The sequence below is a fragment of the Sturnus vulgaris genome, chromosome 1 (assembly GCF_052056855.1).
Source record: "Sturnus vulgaris isolate bStuVul1 chromosome 1, bStuVul1.hap1, whole genome shotgun sequence".
In the NCBI taxonomy this organism is placed as follows: Eukaryota; Metazoa; Chordata; class Aves; order Passeriformes; family Sturnidae; genus Sturnus; species Sturnus vulgaris.
The window spans coordinates 19,042,805-19,064,640 of record NC_142243.1 but is presented as its reverse complement, the minus strand read 5'-3'; the positions used below and the strand labels follow the sequence as shown (position 1 = coordinate 19,064,640).

The window sequence follows — 21,836 nt, the reverse complement described above, 5'->3', positions numbered from 1 at the left end:
TGTTAGATCAGTTATAAAAATATATTTTACAACTAATCATAGCCTTTCCTTACAATCCAGTCATTGCAATATTTTTGTTAAAAATCTAGTAAAATACTTAAATGAGAAAACCCTGCTTCTTCCATGAAGAATTTTGAAACAGAAGAAGTTATAATTTTCACGTTGTATATTATTTAACATTATGGCCAGAGATTTGTCATCTTTACTTAAAGAATCTGAGGATTCTGGAGATGTTGTTCATTCTCATTATAGTCCTGACTTCCAGTCCTCACACCAGGTGTACCAGGCTGTATCACATGGCTTTCGTTATGAGGTTGAACAGTTCTTTGAGATTTTGGATTCCTCTTCATGTGTAATGCATCATCTTTTGAGCCCCATGGGCTTTAAAACAAAGAATTTTCTATCTTAACACAAGTAAAAAGGAACTGAGCAGATTGTACCTTCAGCACCTCACTTCTTACTCATCTGTGCTTTGTCCCCATGAGTAAGTGCTGTGCCATAAAGCAGCATCTGTAGTGGGAAAGCACAGAGTGTGGGGATCCATCAAAGTCTCACTGATGGAGCTAACTGCAAAGAACTTAGGTACACACAAGTCTACACAAAAGCCTCTGGAATGAGATGACAGTTTGGGTGGCAGCTGATTTCCATTTTAGCTTGGGGTTCTGAGGTGCACATAGATCTGAAGTACTCAGTGACTGACTAGAGGAAATTCTGGCTAATTTTGCTTGAATAACTTTAGAAGCTAATTTACATTTAAAATAAAATTTTATGCAACCAAATAAATATTCAGGAAGTAGTTAATGAATGTGGTCACAAAGGAAAAAATGCACTGTGTGCACAATTAATGAGAATCTTCTTTATAGAAAGACACAAGGGGCAGTAATGTGTTGGACTTGGTGGACCCAAAATTTGCATGCTCATAGCTTCATGACAACCCTTACCAAGATGTTTTCATGACAGTTGCAGCACAGATCCATAGCAAAAGATTTTTCAGGGATACATCAAAAATATATTGAGCTGAATATGTACTGACCCATCATGAACATTTTTGGATGAAAGGAAATTAAAGTCTTAATCAAAGTACACAACTCTCATTACTGCCAAAAAGAGACGTTTTTGAGGAAGGCATGTAAAGATGAAAATGCTCTTTTCAGTAAACACAGTTTTGGTGATAAGTGTCTCAACATCTGTAAAACTCGCTCACAGGGTATGCAAGTTGCTTGAGAAATATTTTTAGTGCGATAAGTGCATCTTCAGCCAGTGAACTCTTGTGAATATTAAAAAGGCTCTTGCAACTAAATCTCTGCATAAAAGACTCAATATTTACCCTGTCTATTAAGTCTCAGTGAGTTTGATTTAAAGTACATTTATTTATTGCCAACACCTAACATTTTTCAATTTGCAGAACCTCAGCAAGGGCTTGCACCATGCAGGAAAAAAAAAGTTTTTTAATTAATGCATAGTTAATGAAACATCTGAATTCTCGAAATAACTTTTGCTAAGCAGGGAACACTATTAGCACTTCACATTTCAAAGTCATCAGGATTTATGTATAGAGTGTAAAAAATGCCACTGCAGAAAAGTGGTAATGGCAGCACACCTGAACTCCTGAACTACTGGATCCTACCTTTAGTTATTGTTGATTTCTTGTGCAATTTCAAACAAGTTACTTGACCACTCTTGCTTTAGCAATAGTTGAGGTGCTCGTGTGGCACTGGGATGTCTGCATTTAAGAGGATTTCAGTCCAACTTGTGTTTGTAATATCTTTGGCATTTCAAGGCGTGGAGCTGCAAGTTGCTAAAAAGACACAAATCACTGTTCTTGTTTCAAGTGAAGTACTTTTCTTACAGTCAGTTAATATATTTCTCATATCTTTTTCTTCTTTTTGCCTCTCTACCCCCACTCTGGGGTTCACAGGCACAGCACTAGTTGTCCAGTGGGACCATGTACATCTGCAGGATAATTACAACCTGGGGAGTTTCACTTTTCAGGCCACACTTCTCAGTGATGGGCGTATCATTTTCGGCTACAAAGAAGTAAGTTGGGTCTGAGAATTGACATTTAAGTGGAAAAAATACTTTATATGTCAGGAATTTCCCTACATTTTTGGGGGGAAGGGAAGATATTTGAAAGATCACTTATATAAGATCATTTCATTATACTGCTTATAAGATCACTATTTTGATGAAAATGATATATTATTATTAAAGTGATGTTCATATAATTGACTTTAAAAACATGAACATGAAACAAACGTTCTAATTCTGGATTTCAACTGGGCTTTTTTGGATGCCTGTGAGTGTTAGGTAAATTCCTGGGGTTTTAGTACATTTCCCTTGGGTTTTGAAAGATAGGATCTCATTTTTTCAATTAGTTTACCCAATTTTGACCTGTTTAAAAATACTCTAGAATCAATGGTTATTGTTAAAAGGTCACCTGTTTCCTGCAGCTGTAGTTCTTTGGCAACTCACATATTTCTAAGTTCATATATTTGAAACAAGAAATAGCTGGTTTGTATTGCTAGCTCTGAGGTTTTCCATCTGTTTGGTGATAAAATTGCTTAGATTGAGGCCATTTGGTTTGCCTTCATAGCACCAATATGTTGTCTTAAATGGGCTCTTGTGCATTCCCCAAATGTTCCAGAATTCCAGTTGTTGCTTTGAGTGATTTTCTTTTTCCTAGAGCAGCTAGAGCTCTGGAAGCTATAGCCTATTTGAATTTCAGTGCTTTTGCCAAGAGAGGCTGGAGCAGGTGATCCTTGAGGTCCTCTTTCAGTCTGGTACTCTATGATTCTCTGATTCATGCAAATAAGAATCAGAAAGTAGACAAGCTTAAATCTCTAGGAACAAAATTTCTTCTTTTTTGTTTGTTTTTGGTTTTGCTTGTTTGGGGGTTTTTGTTCTGTTTCGTTTTGTTATTTTAATCTGTTTGGCATGCAAACTGTGATTTTCTGTTCAAAATGCAACTCTCAGTTATCCTTCTTGTGGTAAGAAACTAATCAGTGATACAACCGACTGTCCAGACTTGGAGAAATCTCTTTTCTCTTCTGTCTCTGCTATAAAACACTTGTGAGCCTTCAGGCTCATTTTTTCGTGCCTGTGTTGTAGCTGTGCACCTTTAATGAAGCAGAAATAATAACACTATCTGCTGTTCACTAGAAAACCAGACAGGATCTGGGTTTTCTACCAGCAGCAGTCATACCTTCACTTAAGACAGATGTCTTTGCAGCTTGGAAAAGGATTGCTGCAAGATGTTCTTACTGGATCAGTATTGTAGAAACAAGAAGATTCTGGTATGCCCGTGTACATGGCTTTCCTTTTCTTATAAAAGACAGGCTGATGCAAGGTCTGCTTGGGTTTTTTTCTGAATGTTAGGTGAAGGTTACAGTCTTCGTCTATGAAAATGCAATTTATTTCCATTTTGAATCTGACTTCATGTAGGCTTTACTCTGCTTAGGACAATGGAGCTCCATTGTACTTGCTCAAAGGAGGGTGCACTAAAAGCTTTGGTTATCTCCTGCTGTTGAAAACTTTTTAAAGAAAAGCAAAAACTTCTAAAGACTGCAGAAAATTTCCTGCCTTCAAGACCTAGAGAGGTAGGGACAGATACTAGTTTTAAGATAAATTTGTCAAGAGCTATATATGCATTCTGACATTAAGATGGTGACATTTTCAAGAGATTTCTATTCCTGGTTATCAGATGCACTGACCTCTCTGTTACTATCCAGCCCTGTGCAAAATGGATCTAATATGGGTGATAGAAGTTGCTGCTCTAAATTGAAACTATCTCACGTACATTTTACACAAAAGAAAATGATGATGCAGTGTGTCAGGTAGTAGGAAACATTCCTTTAGGAAAACAGGAGTAAATGGGCCACTCCTTTACCATCAGTTCCTAGAACTGCAGGGGAATATGGCATCTCATCCATGGATAAACAATTTCTGAGCTACAATGCACAGGCTACAATGCACAGGCTGCTTGCTCTCATTACACTACCGGAAGCTTCCTCCAAAACCACATTGCTTTTGTGGGTAGGAGTTATTAATGTTCTTTTCATTAATCTTGAGACAGAAAACTGGAATTTGCAAATGGAATAATGTCCTTTTTGCTACTGCGGAATCTTTGAACTCGTCCTCTCGCATAAGTTATTCCTGTCCTGAATGGAATTACCAAACATTACTTTAAAGCTGTTACACATAACTAAGGAAAGAGATTTTTTAAAGTGGTGATAGCAATTATCTGTAATCTATTGACAAAAGATTTTTCTAAATATTTGAGAAAGTCACAATTAGTATATTCCATCAGAATTACTTGGGGAATTGGTTTTGAAGCTGAGCTTTCCAGAACTACACTCTTTATTTGCAGCCTTTACTCCATTATCACTACCTCAGCTTTTCACTTAAATGAGGAAAATTAAATAAAATTGCCAATCCCTGCTCAGACACAAGTTGTCTGAAAAGAACAAACATGTCACTTATCATTTTAAACTTGGTCCTAGTGCTTATAAGCTTGGCTAGGAATTTCTTTACTTTCCAGTGCTGAATCCACTACTTTCTGAGGAAGTCCCTCTGTCTGGAGCCATTTCTCTTGCTGCTGAGTCATGTTGTCAGGTGCCCCATTAACTCCAGTCAGATTACTTGTGTAAGTGCTCACTAGCATGACTAAAAGTTGCACAAGATTTCTACTGTCTTCTTGGTGCCATTTTATTTTAGTTCACGTTTCATCAGAAATGACAGTGAGGTATGGCAAGTCTGAGAGGTCTTCATGGCATTGTCAGTGAAAGTCTCCAAGCTGAAGCACCCTGTGAGAAATACAGGGAACAGGTTGCCAGTAGCTCCATCAAGCATCCCACAGGAGCTCTGTATAAGTGACACCAGACATTTATCTAGAAGAGTCTACCTTTAAAATAACTGTGATTATACATTTAAAGCAGACACAACTAGGGTCTTTTATGTCTAATGGACTTCAGGTAAATTTTACCTTTTATTTCTTATTTATTCAATCAGTTTGAGAGTCTCTTTTTCACATTCTTCCTGCTCCCAAATGAGGTTTGCTACCTCATAAACCTGGTGTTGGCCACCAAGACAGGAACTTGGCAGAGGTTTGCTGAATACCAAAGAAGTTGCTCTGCCCAATCTTCTGCATTCTGTTGTTTTCTCCAATAGAAAGCAACCTGAAATTTACAATTTTTATCCAAAAATTTAAGAAAGAAAATTAGAAAAGGAGGAGAACCATCAGAAAATACAAATATGGAGACGTCAGGATATCTTTCAGAAGACTTAATTGTTAGGAGAAGGAGCTGTACAGTCAGGTTTTCAAAATGTGAAAATAATTTGATATATAACAAGGTCCTATAGAAAGTAAACTATTTATTTCTTTAGCAATTTACTTTGTTTACAGTGCACACACCTTCCATTTTAAATATCACTTTGCTTGCACCAACTCAGTATTCTGGCAAAGGGTCGATGTCAGGAAACATCAGCTGGCATGAAAATTTTACTGATGTACCTCTACTGTATATGAAATGCATTACAGTGCAAACTAGCCAGCAGAACACAGGAAAAAAAGAAGAATTTTGGCAAAGGCATACTTTTTATGTATTAGTAGTGAATACTCATTTCTTATGTTCTAAATTTCCCTGAAGTTCAATTCTCAAGAGTTTCCTTCTTATTAAAGAAAATAGCTATTCTATATAGTCTTTTCCCATTAATGCTTAGAGCTAATGTTCCTTAGTGTAATATTTGGTTTCTTCTTTTGTCCATGATTAATACAGAACAAATTAGGCAGAGATTCCATGGGCCTTGTTAATTGTTTAGGATATTTTTCTTAATATCACTGGAGAAGGCTTTCTATGCTCATTGAAATAGTGATGACTTTCTATTTATGTAGTCATCCAGAAACCATTATTAAAGTTAAAATATTTGCTCGAATTTGCCTAATATGTGAGTTTGGAAAATAATTCTAAAAGAGGCTTTTAGTAGAATTAATTTCTATTCTAAAAAGAAGACAGAATTCAGTGAAAACTATTAAGTGCTAGCACTTAAATAAAATTGATGCCCCTGCTAGGTGTGAAGGAAAATACTCTGTTTTCAGTAACAAGAATTCATACCTTGCTATTGTTTCCTGAAAACTTAAAAAAATAAAAAAAAATTTAAAATCCCATAATATGAATGGGGATTCTCCCTGCCTTGTACATGCTTGACATTTCTTTTCCTCTTTCATTGTTATCAAAAATATAGAAATGATATTTGATTTTTGAGGTGGTCAGTTTACACAAATTCAAACTTCTGATTTATATGCAGTTTAGCCTGTGGACTAATTAATTACTATTTAGGAAACTAGCAATAAACACCCTATATAAACACAATTATTGTGTTCCTAATTATTATTTCTCAATATACTCTGGCTCTTATTTTTGACTCAGTTTTGAAGTGGTGCTGTAATTGTATCCTGCTTACCACCTCCTTCAGAATAAGGTTAGAGGCCATGATTTTATCCTTTTTTGAAGAGTAAGATTCTGATATCACCTCACAGTTTAAAAAAATAAAATTTGAGAAGTCTGATGAAAAATACTGAAATCTAGATTACAGATCCAAATGATACATAGAATTCAGCATAAATTGTAAATGCCCTTTTCCTTACTGTTGAAGTATATAATCAAAAATATAAACATTAATGGCCTCAGTACTAGTGTGGGAAGTTTATTCATGAACTTGTGCTTGACTTGTACAACACAAAAGATCACATTGTCTTTGGACAGATGGTTTGGAATTATTCTAGCTAAAAGCCATTCTATGAAGGTAATGCTGGAAAATCCTTGCCAGCCATTAGCAATCACTTGCATGTCCCTAGCTCTCTGCTCAACTATTTAACATGTCAGCCTGTTATGACATGTCTTGCCATTCAGGTGAGAAATCCAGAGCAGCAGCTCTGCTTGCTATCTATGTTTTACTGTAATTTTCCATAAATTATTTTAATATTTACTACAAGCTTTCTGTCAAAAGGGAACATTTCCTAATCAGACAGCATATGGTAAAAGCTTGTTTTATCTTGACATCTCATGCAAAAGATTTCACCTGATATATGGCACTCAGTACACACATTATCAATTTCTTTTTCCACACCTTGAAAATTAATATATGTTTTTGTAAATACAGATATAATGACACTGTAGTTTTTCAGGAGAGTAAGAGTATTCTTTATAAGAGGGTTGTGGATTGCCTTCTACTTTTACTGTATTTCTGACTATGATTGTTTCATACAGGCTGCCCTTCAGTTTGAAGAGCTGACTATACTAATTTAAATTTTTTTTGATCTTACAGAAGCTCTTGCTTTTAAGCCCTAAGTTGTATCCAAACTTTTGGCTGCTACTGGACCCTAATACTTTCTTATTTGTTTTAAAAAAGATTTTAAAAGTTCCTTGCTCTCAGTAGAACTCCCAGCACTGGATTCATACCTGCAGGGATTTTGGCAAAATCCATTGTTACTTCTGCTTCAGATTTTTCTGATTTCTCCTGAAGTTTTTCTGTATATTTTCTGTTCAACTTGGCTACTGCATCCTATTTTAGTACCACATATAACTGAGTAATTCATAATTTTATTAACTTTCAAGGTCTAAACCAGGTTGTAATGAAAATGAATGTATTTTTAAAAACATACAAACAAATAAAATAAACCAAACCTCTCACTTGTGACATTAGTACCACAAGAACTCATCACACCTTCCCAGAAACAAAACCAAACCAAACCAAACCAAACAAAAAATGAAATAGTTTGCTATTTTCATAATTCTTGAGGGAAGATACAAATTGTTCAGTAATTCAAAAATTCACAATAAACATGTGAAAAGGTACTAGACTAAAAAGAAAGAAAAGAAAGGAGTCTTATTCAAGAAGACCAGAGTGCATCTTCTCCTGATTTACATTCACACGATACAACTGAGTATAAATCCTTTTCATGCATCAGACAATTTATGCATTAAGATGACAATATTGCCAGCATATTTTGTCACACACCTACTAATGCCAATTCCAAATACACTTTGTGTCCTTTCTTCATCTGCTGTGTTTTCTCTCTAAGGAAACTTTGAAGAGAAAGTCATTGCATCCTCCTCATCAGTGCTTTTTCTAACTTAACTTTCAGTAGGTTGTCTAGAGTATTCTCCTCAAAATCCTTTAAGACAGTTTCTTTGATAGTTAATGTAAGCTTTTCTTTCCAATATTCTGAGACTATGAATAATTCCCTTATTTTGTTTAAGCTTTCATGCTACAGAAAATTTACAGACTTATTTCTGAACTTAGTGAGTCTTTTATTTTGAAGAATTTGAAAATATGGCTTTTGGCCTTCTTCTGTCATATTATCCAATAACTGCATCAGAGCTCAGCTGATATAAGCCAAATTTAAGCTGATATATTGCTAGCAGTATTTCCAAGCCAGTTCTCTTTTTCCTGTCGTTTTGACAACATGCAACAAGCCTATTTTATAACACACCAGATCTTCTATGTAAGAACCCCAAAAAAGACAGTCACTAAATTAAATAAAAGGAATGGAAATTTATGACATTGTTTAATTCACCAGAACTTTTTTACCAGTGTAATTGGGAAAAAAACAAAACTAAAAGGTATTTTGGGAAGAAGCAGAACTACTGATGCTTAACTCAAATGCCAGAAATCGTGCTATTAATTGTCACAAGGACAGAACTGAATCCTCAGTCACTGGATCAATAACCAGGTTTTTACTTCAGCACTTTTCTGCTATGTGAAAAACACTGGCTAACTATATAATTTTTGTAGTTTAGCACAAGTAAAGCCAGAGCAAGCTATTGGGTTAGTTAAACTAATACCTTGTATCTCAGTTTCTTACACTTGATCCAGTTCCATCTGTCTTCAGTTTAGAAATTTCTGGTTAATTATAGGTCAGCTTTGAAAAATAAGTTATCCAAATATAAGATATCTGAAAGCAGCAACTGGCAGGAAGTCATAATTGCTCATAGAAAGCTGTAGCTTATTCTAGTCCTAAGGTACCTGTCTGAAGTTTCCAACTTCTGGTTATATCTTTCTGTTCTAGAATAAAAGATTCTTTAGCCCCTGAATAATTTCTGCCTGTCATTGTACTTGTTTGTGGTAATCTAACCAGCTTTTCAGTATTTCACCCAGAAGTCAAATGGATAGAACACTTTAACACTTCTATTAATGGTATATGAAAACTGGAGAAGTTTACAAACTGTTTTTATGATACTTTTAATCTTCCTTCTCTTAATTTTTGGCATCTTTTTGAGAAATATATCCCCTCAAAGTGTGTGGGATATATCACCAGTGATCTAATTTTCAGGTGCAAGTAAAATGGTCACCTCACATCTAGGGTATATTTCACAGTTTGTGTAACCAAATATCATATCAATTAGGTTTCCTTGCTGAGATGTCCCCTCTGACTGCTGGAGTTCATCCACTACAATACTGAGATTCCTTCCAGAACTGCTGCTTTCTACACCATGGTCCTCAACTCTACCTAGCACTCTTTTTTGTCTGTATTATATCTTCGTATTTTTGCAATGTCTAGCCTTGCTAATTGATCCAGGCATTTCATTATTTCCACTCTGCTAGTGCCATCTGGAGAACTGCTAGGCAGTAAATTTATGTTTCCTTCTTAGTGTTGGATAGAACTTTTGAATGCTGTAATGACAAACTGTCAGTCTGAGCTGCTCCTTTAGTGATGGCTGCTTTTTCTGATCAGTCTATCTAGTTAACTATATTAATATTGCAGAAATGTTACATGTCACTAAATCAAATATCTTAAAAAATTTCAGTCCTATTATATCTATACAAGTATCAGCCAAAGCTGCAATCTTGTCCCAAGAATGGAATCAAACCTGACATTTGTTTTCATGCAACCATTTTACCCAGTGTCAATAGCTCTGTAAGGTAAAGCTGGAATGGTCTATGACCATATACATATTTTTATTTCTTCCTCTAGATATTGGCAATTGAGCATCTGGAATTTTCCATGTTTACCACAACACAGTGTTCCTGCTATTCGAGAACATATTAAATGTTATTATCATTCTGTCAGAGCTCTTTACAGATAACAATTCACACAGTTTTCAGTGCAAGTTAACTGAGCCATAAGCTTTAAAATGTTCATCCCAAGCTTAACATTCACAGTTTCTGTGTTCAGCAGTAGACAGGAGGTATTGCCTCCTCATCCTTGAGTGTACTAGCACGTCATCCCACTTTTTCTTCAATTGAGGGAAATAAATTACTGGAAATTACTACTCTTTTCTGCTTTGTCACTGAATCCTACCTCTAAAGGTTCATGTGAAAACAATGCAAAGAAAACTGAGATAAAACACAAATTAAAACTAGTAATTTCTAGCTTCAAAAAATTCTTGATTCTATCATGTTATATTGTATAAAATATTTATTTAGGTTTTTTAAGTTACACTGGTTAAGTGTTCATTTTGGCAATGCTTTTTATTTTTAGTCTTTTTTTCAAGTTCAATATTTCAATAATATCTTCCTGTTTTGTCTTTTAGATTCCTGTCGCTGTGACACAGATAAGTTCAACCAACCACCCGGTGAAAGTGGGACTTTCAGATGCATTTGTGGTCGTGCACAGGATCCAGCAAATTCCCAGTATGTAGAATTATAGTGGTGCTAATGGTTTGGAGGCTGAGAAATTAGAATAAGCTGATTTCATCAAGGATGATTAGCTGCACAACAAATCACTTAGCTAATTTCAGCTTGTTAATTCAAGTGTAATTTTATTTGCTTGATAATTCCCAATATGGCTTTTCCTGTCATTGTTTCTTTTGAGCTGATAAATTAAGTAAATAAAATTAAATGGCCAGTCAAATAATGTCAAATTAAACTCTCAACTGGCTCAATTTGGTTTTCCATAAGATACTTTATCTGAAACATGCTTTCATATCCATAGTAAAGAAGAAGCAATCTGTTCAGAAAAACCATCTGTATCTAAAAATATCCAGGCTAGAAGCCCTTGATACTTTATTCTGTGCTTCAAATACATGTACACATTTTAGTGAAAGAAGAGGAGATGTACTTATTAAAAAACGTCCTGAGCTCACACAGTCAAGGCAGCAATATTGCAGGTGACATTCGTTTTGTCTGACTTTAGTTATACTTTGTATGACTTCGCTGAAACAAATAGTAGGAAATCAAGTGTGACTTTCTCAGTGCTTTAATGTACTGTGTACAGAACCTTGTGAGGCTGTTTAGCCATTAGAGAATATGTTCACTCTTCAAGTGTACTGGGTTTACTTACATATTTGGAGAAAATTGACTAAGATCGGTTTTCAGTGAAGGAAGGAGCTGTGCTTGAGCCAGCCTCCTAGGTGTGAGTCCAGGTGTCTTCTCCTAAAGAACTCTGGCACATCTGAGGTGCTCACAAGGACTGACCTCACCCAGCCCAGCTTTAAGACAGAGAGCAGATGGGGCTGGCACTGAAAAAGAAGGGCGATTGGCCTCTCTGCTCACCCCATCTCCTCGTCACATATACAAGTCTTTAACATGAGAGAGCATCAGTCCTATGTCTTACATGTCCTGTCAGGGGGAATATGGAAAATTTCAGTACTATTTGTCACTTGTGAGCTCAGAGGAGTGTGAAGGATGTTAGGGTGCTAAGATTTCACTTAAGAGAAAAGAAATTTGTTTCTGAAGTATGATCTGTAGTTGTGATGTGCCTATGTTTGCATGGACTGGTTTTGAGTGTTTAAGAACAAATGAAACTAGGCAAAAAATTCAGTAATGTGAGTGATATTTGCAAGCAAATAATCTGAATATTTCTGACTCTTCAGCTTGTAATAGCTCCAAATATGGATTCAGGGAGAAATTAGCTTGATTGACTTATGCAAATAGTTTATGAGAATAGTCACAGAGAAATTCTGTCCAAGAGATGCAACAGGATATCTTTTGACATCAGGCCTTCATAATCAAACAACACTAAAGGACTTGTATTACATTTACATATTTTGTATGGAAAATATATGGTAGATGTGAGTCTTTATTCAAGTCTGAATGTTTATTTTTGTAGAAATATTTCAGACAAGCACCTTGTTTTTCTACCACTAAATAATACTGGTTTTGATGAATGCAGAGTTATTTACTAGTCTTCCGGTTTTAGCATATCTTTTTTTTTTTCATGTGACACTTTCTGCAAACAGAAGTGAGACTATAATGTGGGTAAGGAGCATAAAATGTGCCACTGCTGCAGCAGTTTTGAGAGCATTATTAATGTATTGCTGTTTACAATGCATTGCTTTTGCCCCTAACTACTGGTTCTGTGGACGGTGGTAATTCATGATTATTTTTACTAGATTGCAGCTTTCACCAGAGCTAATATTAATCAAGGGAACCATCATTTCACTGTAGATTTTCCTGAAGCTGAATTGTGTGCTCAGTGAAATAGGTTTATATTGATGTATACAGGCAATATAATAGCACCTTGACAGAACAGGTAAATAATGTCAGCCCATAGAAAGCCAGTATCAGACGCTCTTAAAATATGCAGGTTCTTGAATTCTTGTTTTTCAGAGGTATTAAATCAAGTATGGCTCTAGTCAATTACTGAAAAAGTGATCGGATAGAATTGTTATTTTACTTCATTTGTTAGCTTCTTAAGACAATGGAAGAACATAAATTGTTGTTTGTCCCAAAAGAAGGCAAAGAATTATAACTACTATTTCTGCATTACCACTTTATCAAAGATTTTTCCATCGAAGTAACCCAGTCTCTGTTTATGTTCATGGCCAGTTATTAAAAAAGAAAAAAAGCCAAAAACATCCCCGTCAAATAATACAAAAAACCACCCCAAACTCTACTGCTTCATGTTTGAGCTCTGTCAGTTCTTTTTCTATATATTGTGCATTTGAAAAGGAAAGAGACACTAAGTGCAACACAAGCATCTTTGAAGAAATATATCCCCTCAATTTTTATAAATGCTGAATATCTTTGGTGCCTTTTGTGTGCTCAGTATTCTAAAATTTCAGTATAGCAGACCTAGTTCATTAAAGTAATTTCAGAAGATTTAGAGCTAACTGTTTATCAGATTGTTGTCAGATGTACTGTCCAAAAGATCGGTAATAACTTTTTCAATATTTCTGAAAGGTGAGTTCAAAAGCCAGGAAAACCTATTTCGTTCTGAGGAGAGCAAAACATGCTTTTTGATCAGCAATTTCATTTCAAAAGTGCATTTTAATAAGTGGTGAAAAGTATCCTCTTGAAGAGCCAAGAGCTAAAAGGAATGATTTTCTGAACTTTTTTAAGTGAAGGAACTTGAGAATATCATACTTATTTTTATTAATATACTTCTTCATATAAAGCCTTTTCAATAATACCCCTTTTATCTGCCCCTAAAAGCATACAGGCACATACACTTGTTCACCTTATCTTTTAAGAGTTAAAACATGAAGATGGGAGATTTTTGGCAGGTGGCTTTATGCCTGGGGTTTTTTTGATATATTTCCTTGATCTGCTACTCCTTCTTGCTTGTAGACCATGTCTTTATTTTCCACTTATAATTATAGTATTGCAGATTAGCCACTATTTTATATTTCATATCTAGATACAGATATGCCTGTATATACTCTAGAGGTATTTTGGAATGAATGGTAATGTGTCAAGGGAAGTAAATTTCTGATCGACACCAAGGTTAACCTGATAATTCTGGGATTTATATGACAGCAAAATGGCAAACTAAGTCCTTTGATTAATTTCAGAGCAAAAGTTGTAGCTCTTTCCAGGTAATTCAAATGAAGTCCCAGGGTATGGAACTCTGCTTCTGATGTCTAAGTTAGAGTGACCGTCCTGATTCTTCTTTTTCAGACAGGTTGAACCCTTGCACACTAACTATTTTTCTTTTTGTAACAAACACAGTGAGAAAGTTTCATGGATGTCTTCCAGCTAGAAATGCAATTGGTGATGACAAAGCTGGGAGCTTTACATATTCCTCCAGCAAGTCATTTTTAAGCACCTTCACTGCTTCAGGACGTTTGTTCCTTCCCCATCTTCTCTAACCCATTCCCTTTAATTTCTTGTTTATTTCTCTGCCATCCTTGTAATTATCTTCTTGGTCCTTCTTTCACTTGCCTGTGGTGTCCTTTGCTCTCCCTGTTGCAGACTCCCAAGAGCTCTCTTTAACTTCATAACCATCTTTCTTCCCCTCCCTTTTCCTCTCCTCCAGGGTTACTGTTTTTCTCTCCTTTGTTTCCCTGCTCTTCCCTATTGTCTTTCAATTAGCTTTTTGTTGTGCAAGAAAAGAAAAAGCATTTCTTTCAACTCACTTTTGTATTTTAGCAATAAAAACCCCATCACAGAGCCTTCCCATATTGTGTTTGTTTTCCACAAAACCATGAAATACACTGGTAAAATGAGAGAGTGCCAGATTCAGGGGGTCTACACAGTGAATTACCAGTCTTGCCCTAAGATGTAATGGGTAGTAGGTTTTTCTCCACAACGAGACATACTTCTCTGTGGTTTTGGCCTCTACTGTACTAGATGCAACTCTTTTAGGAAATCCATGCCTTGACAACTTAACATTTAATCACACTGAAATTATTCAACAACACCGTGTACAGAAATGAAATTGTCACTGAGCTATGTGTTAGTAATATTCCAGATTCAGTGCAATTAGTGTCACTCAATATGTAGTGTAACTCAAGCATATAATTAAGTGACAACTCTGCATGTTGTAAATGTTTGCTCAAGATGTCTCACCACTTTGTTTACAGCAGTGAAGCCCCGGAAAGAACCTCAGGATTACCTTCCTGAAGGCTAAAAGACCACTGGCCATTTATGGTCTCATATCTTATATAAAGGTGCAGCACCACTTGGGATATCACAAAGTCTGATTTTCTGCTGCTTTACTGTCAGTGTTATCATTTACCTCTGTGCAAAATGGACCACAAAGTTGTCACTCTAAAATCGTGGTATTTATTCTTCTTTACACTGATGTAACTAATCCCACAGAGCCAGATACTGCAGCCATGCATGTTTGTCTGCTGGTCCAAAAGGGTTTATCCTGGCAGCTGGGTTCCTTGCACTAGATGTCTGATTCAGGAGCAAGATGTTGATCTCTTGTAGCATGACAATACTCCCAGGACTGGGACAAGTTGATCAAAATTTAAAATATTCTCATAACCAGCCACAGACAGATCTCAGAGTGAGGTCATTTGGTGTGGGGTTAGGGAATAAAGCAAGTTTTTCACACTAGGAGCTCTTTAGCTGGCAACAGGTATTGGGGCAAATCCTTCCAGACATGGAGAGTTTCAAAGTAAATCATGTGTGGTAGGTATAGAACATTGGGGCAGAATAGCTCTTAGTACATTGTTCGTAAAGATATTTTCAGAGCCTACTTCACTGGTTCACTTGTTCACAGATTATACATCTTTGAGGTGCAGCTCCCAGGTTTAAAAGGATGTTTTTAGTAATTTTAAGAGAATTATAAAATTAATACAATTAGAGAATCTGAACTTTTATCTGGATTTAGATATGTGTTATATTCAGTGGAGCAATCGTGGAGGTGTTTTGATTACAGGAATTGGTGTTTGGTCCCAGTGTCAGTGCCTCAAGAATTAATTAGTTAATATTGATAATTTTAGCAATACAAAGCTGTTAAAGAACAGATGCTTTGACATTCTGATTCCTTTACCTTTTGTGGTGACAGCAATCAGATATACCAGGTTGACAGGTTTTATTCAGCCTGTGGTGTTAAATAAGGTCCCTGTCAAGCAAAGTCAGTGGCTGTATAACACAGCAGCTGTGCCCCTCCCTTCTCTGTGCCTTATATTTCCCACAAATTGCTTGCAGCTTTTTGGATATGTTTCACAAATTGTTTACTTCAAATTGACTTCTGCATAATCAAATGAACCCTCTTACCATTTGTGTTTTCTATATCAGCCAGCAAAACTAAAGTGAAGGTATAGCTGTATGAATACATATGGCCTTGTTAAAAGCTATTTCTGGGTATATGGCCCATTCAAATTCCCTAGAAATCTTTCACTGACAAGGGTCTTTATTTGTGTGAACATGTAATTTAAAAACTCAGAGTGGCTTCTCCAGTATTTTCACATTTCACTGTATTGCAGGTTTTAGCTGAGGAATGGTGCATAAGGAAAAGTGATTATGTAATTGAAAAGATACAGAGAGTTTATGCATCCCTCAGACACGTATTGAGAATGGTTTGTTATGAACTACTGACCCTTCAGACATGTTAAGAAATCATTGTTGCTCTCCTGGCACTGCTCCCTCTGCAGAGTGCTCTCCCCATCGAGTACATTCAGTCAACTCTTGCAGTTCTGTTTCATAGAATACTTACATTCCGTTATTTAGTTTAATACTACTATGGTAAAACTACATAGAATTATTTTGTCACAGCAGAATCTTGCACATCTGTCATTTACCAATCCATTGAAAGGACTCTTTTCAAATGGCCTTCTGACCCCCATGTTATTTCTCTCAGTCCATGAGGAACGTGTTCTTACCTCAAGTACCTGGTGTTTTCTTCAGGTTTTTCTGCTGGGACTGTACCTTTGGCCTGTGTTCAAAGATAGCACAAGCACATGCCATGAAAACAAACCAAAAAACAATCTGAACCATACTGTAAATTAAACCAAGCTATATACTAGAAAATGTATTAAAAGCTGTACCGTTTAGTTTAAAAGTGTGTATGAGAAAACCAGACTTGTAGAAATTTAAAATATTTTCATGAGTAGGAGAAAAATATACACATATTTTCTGAAATTCAGAACCAGGAATGGTACTTCAAAAGCATACAAAAGTCCTTTTCTTTTCCTCCCTTCCCTGCTAGACCTGATGTAACATTTCTTTATAGAAAAATACATGCACATAATGCTTAAATATTTATGTTACTGCATCAAATTATTTCATTAGTTCTTGCCATGTCATTAGTTTTTGCCATGTTGGGGTCTGTACTGAGGTATTTGTGATTCTGAGCTCTTTGTGATCCTGCACTAGTACTTTTTTGTTAAAGAGCTAAATCGATATCATAAGGCTAAGAGCAAATTCCACCTGAGTGAAATGCAATGTCTGTCCTGGGTTGAAGCAGGAGAGTGTGTGAAGAGGTTAGGGGGAAAGAGTGAGGGAAGAGTACTCATTTTCCTCTTTATTCTGTTGAGTTTAGTTTTTTTTAACCAATTCTGTTTAGGGAAACTGGCTCAAAATTCAAAATAGGGAGAGAAAAGTGCATTTTGAGGATCTAAGCATGGCATGTTTAAGTCATACTTTCAAAGTAATCTAGGCCTGCATGTTTTTCTAGCCTGGTCAGGCACATAAATTTGAATCCTCACGTTTCCAACCACCTGTCTGCAAGTGTATAGAAAGATGTTAGAAGGTGACCATACAAATACCTCTCTGTGCTTTCGTTTCTTACATTAGATAGATACCCCATATGCAAACTCACCATCTGCAGCTGACACAGTCATCTTTCTGAAGAAAAAGATCAAATTTGAGTCTGTCAAGCAGTGGGATTTACTGGAATCAACAGCCATGCTGAAATGTGCATTATTAGAAATTTTTTATACACATAACACACTTAATTCTCTTAAAAGTAATGTTTTTCAGAAATTTCATGCACTGAGTGAGGTAAAAGTCCCTGTGTCCCAAATCTCTGATTCTTACTGAGTCTTTGGAAAGCCACAAGCTCCTTATTTCTTGTAAGCTCTGTAAGGAGCCTGTTAGGAAAGGTTCAGCATTAACAGGATTATGGTATACTAGTCTGTACCAGTACTGATGAGGTGCAGTTCAAATAAAGTGCTTCAACACCTAGCATTTTAATTTTTGTATTCACTTGCCTTTTTTCCTTTTTTTTTTCTTTTTTTTTTTTTTTTTTAGGAATGTAAAATATTTTTGTGGAAGCAAATTACAGCCTTTGGCATTAGCAAAAGCTCATTTCAAAGAGATTTTTCAGTCAATCTGACTGGGCTTTCAGGAGACTGATCATCCTGTGAGCATAAACCCCTTGCAGCTGGCAAGAGATTTTCCCTAACCTGGCATACAGTTACCTGGTCTTGAAAACTCTTTCTGTCCAGTGGGTCTGAAGGACTTGGCTAAGGCATTTATTGGAGTGGCACCTGCCCATATCCATCTTTTGACTAGTCAGAATGACTTTGCAGGAAACACATTAACCTAGTTAAATTACAGGTTCATTTCATACTGAAAGAGAATCCTGCTATCAGAAGAGGTGAAGTCATAGCAAAGCTTCAAATAAATTGCAAGAAGTGGTTGGCAATGATGCTGCTTTGGAGCTAAATAGAAATATTATTGTTTGAAAGTGAGACACTGCCTACTTGTCCTGAGAGCTAATGAGGTAACAGAGGGCAGAAAAGCTGCTTCCTCAAGCAACAAGGTGTGCCCTAATCCATACAGGACTGGCAACATAGGAGATCTCTAAAGACTGAGTTTTTGGCTGTCTACAAGTCCCTTTTCTTTTGTTACTTGTGGATTCAGACTGGTCATTGGCACGGGTAACTGGTTAGTCCTTTGTATGTAACCCTTAATTCCACTCTGGAATGATTGCAGAGGGTCAGAGATTGTATTTAGCTCTGATTTCAGTTAGTTTAGCAGATCTTCAAAAAAAACATAAATATGAAACCAGCACACCAGAAAGCTGTCAATTTTGTGTCAGATTGGTGTTATAGGTTGCACTTTTAATTTTCAAATATACAAGCCTGCCAGTCTATATTGCAGCTATATGTATAAAATCTGTCATTTTCAGAAAACATTATAGGATATAGTTCTGGAAAGTAGTGTGTGATTTTTTCACGTTTATCTTGTGCTTGGGTCTTACAGTTGCTTGTGAGTTCAAAGCCCTTAAGAACAGTACATTGACTATATTGAATTTCTGCTTTGAGAAACTCAGGTGCAGTCAGCCTGTGTAAAGATTATGCATAAAAGCTGTTTAGGAAGATTGTCTTTTTTAATATAATGTTATAATATGAAAATATATTCTAGTATACTTAGATGTGAGCCATCTTGTAGCTAACAAATTTGATTAAGCAATGAAATCAGTTTTGTTTGCACATCTTGGCAAGAACTGACAAAGTGAGCATATAAAGCATTTCTCTCAAGTCTGTAAGCTGAGAAAAATGTCTTAGGAAAGCAAGCATTTGAAATAACCCCTAAAATGTTTGACAGTATACTCTCTAAATGTTCTGCCTAAATCAAAGACTAAGATGCTTGAGAGCATACTCAGCATTTTCATAATTCTTTGCCAGGAGAAGTACCTTTTCTGTCAGCTCTGAGGGTTTCTCCACTGAAAAATTCCCTATCTATCTTTATATGTTATTTTATGATATTCAAAGTTAAAAATATATTCTTGAGAAAAATTGTTGCCATATGTGCACCTAAGGAACAGTGTGCATTCATTACATCCACTATTTTTCACAATCTAAAGACTGTAAAACAAGAAAATATGATTTCTTTTTTTTTTTCCTGTTAGATGTCCGCAGAAGAACAATTTATGAATACCACAGGGTGGAGCTACAGATGTCAAAGATTACCAATCTCTCAGCTGTCGAAATGATACCTCTTCCAAGTAAGTAAAACATTACATAAGCAGGAGCCAGATCTAGAAAGCATCTATCTCCCTCTCCCTCCCAACAACATATACACAATTTCAAATATTTTGTTTTATCTGTGGACTTGGAATCATAAACAGATTCATTTATCCTCTCCTAGATTCCCATATGTATGATGCATTTTCCAGTTCATCCTCATGTATCTTGAGTTAGTTTATAGGTGGATAGCTCCCAGTAGGTTTTGAATGAAATTTCTGCCAAATCATTTTTTCAGAGGAATGATTATATTGCCTTTAAATGCAGTTCCTCAAGAAAAAAGAAAAGAACAGTTTTCATGCTTGCAATGCAAACATGAATTCTTCTGTGTACTGTGCATCACATCACAAAGGCATATCCCTAAACAAATGGCTCCAAATATTTTGCAGCTCATCTGGCTCTTTTTTGCAAGATAAAACTACATTGCTTAGAAATCTTGGGGTTTAAAATGCCAGCTGTACTACTCTAAAAAGAATAGAAGCATCTATTTTTCTTTTCTTTTTTTAAATCCAGTTATAGTTCTTGCACATTTTTCTCTCAGTCTTATTATCTGCTTTTGTCTGAATGTTAGCAACACCAAAGAATAGTGGAGCCAGGGAAGAAGGAGATTTAAGGAAATACTTAATACTGAGCAACAAGATAAAAACTTAGGAATGAAGCTGAATAACAGATGTGGAAGTAGGAATACATTTACAAGTGGAATACAAATGGAATACCAGAGATGAAATGTACTTTTGTGTGTGCAATTGTGCAAAGCATTGTAATAGGCTGGGTTCAGGGTCTTACGTTAGACATGTGTGAACCTGTTGATTTCCTAAATATATATTATCAGAAGATATGTTCTTCTTTTGTGCTTATTATGTGAAATGTATGAGACTAATATAATAATTTGTGTTTATCTACATCCTAGCTTGTCTCCAGTTTACCAGCTGTGGTCCCTGTGTCACTGCCCAGATTGGTTTCAACTGCAGCTGGTGCAGCAAACTCCAAAGGTAGAGAAAATAATTTATTTTCTTTTTTTTGACTGTGTGGGTATGGAGCTATGCTCAAAGGCTATCCAAAACTATTGCCTACACGTTATTCAGCATTAAAAGTTGTTATATTTGGGTTTATATATATGCATTCACATGAACATAAATCTCAAGTGTTATCACTAGCAACACATCATTCACATTTCACTTCAACTATTATAGAAGAATAGCCAAAACAGTTATCTCAGGAGTTAAGCCTTTGTTCTTATTTCTTCAGTCATACTTTAGAATCATTTTGAAGTAAAAAAAGAGATCATAATAAAAATCATATTTTCTCCCTATATCATCAGCCTCATCAAAAATGATTTAACCCCATGGAGATGCAAGGTGTTAATGTAATTGTAAAAACTTCTTTGTTAACAGCAGGGAGATCAACTCATCCAAGCAGTCAGAGCACTTTCCTTTTTAACCTGTCATTACACTTAGTGGGTGTGCTGGGTCTCCTCAGCCTCTCAGTGACACAGGACCAGGACAGTCAAGCCCATGGCAGGAGTGATTTAGACTGTGGAGCAGCTGAAGCGCAGCCAGAAAAATGGAAGCTGCAACTGCAACTTTTCAAAAAGTTTTTCAGTCGCTGACCTTCACTGACCTTTTTGACGAATTTAATGCCAATTCTCTGAAACAAGATGCAGTATTGTAATGGATATTTATTGTTGCTGTGCTCCTCAGCTCTAGTGATTAGGTTTAGAAATACTTTGTATGAAATGGGTGTATACTGAAAAAGAAAAGGTAATTAACATCTAAAATAGTGCAATATTTTGACACCATGTTGAAGAACTGGTAGGTAGCTGAAGAACTCAGCACAGAATTAGGAAATTGGAGGGTTTTTTATAATGTTTTCTTAAGCTGCAACTCTTGTAGTAACTCACTTAAAATTAACTCTGTTCCCTATTTGTCTTGCAAAAACCTTTTTAGTGGAATTAGAGCTAAGACAAATCAAGTAATAGAAAATATACCAAATATATTCAAGAGTTATAATGCTTCTAGGATACTGTTCCAAGCAAGCATGAACAGTTCTTTGTTGCCTTAGCAGATTCCTTTCTCTGAGCATTGCTTCATTCTCCTTCCATCAATAGATGCTGTAGCACCGAGTTTCTGCTGGCTTTGCTCTGAGCAAGACCTGTTGCTTTGTGGCCAGTGTTCTCTTTTTTGTTTGGATAAACTCAATCGTATTGTAAAATCCAGACCTTTTTTGAAGAACAGGCAAACCTTAAGGGTT

The 21,836-nt window shown here is 35.9% G+C and overlaps 1 protein-coding gene across 1 annotated transcript in view; it reads left to right on the top strand.

Annotated features, from left to right (window-relative positions):
- The window catches only part of PLXDC2 (plexin domain containing 2), a 249,047-nt gene that overhangs the window by 176,627 nt on the left and 50,584 nt on the right, over positions 1–21,836 (top strand). Inside the window, exons 6-9 of the mRNA XM_088160730.1 lie at positions 1,919–2,037; positions 10,533–10,632; positions 19,472–19,567; positions 20,497–20,578. Coding sequence (XP_088016856.1) covers positions 1,919–2,037; positions 10,533–10,632; positions 19,472–19,567; positions 20,497–20,578 — 397 coding nt within the window. The remainder of the gene's footprint in view (positions 1–1,918; positions 2,038–10,532; positions 10,633–19,471; positions 19,568–20,496; positions 20,579–21,836) is intronic.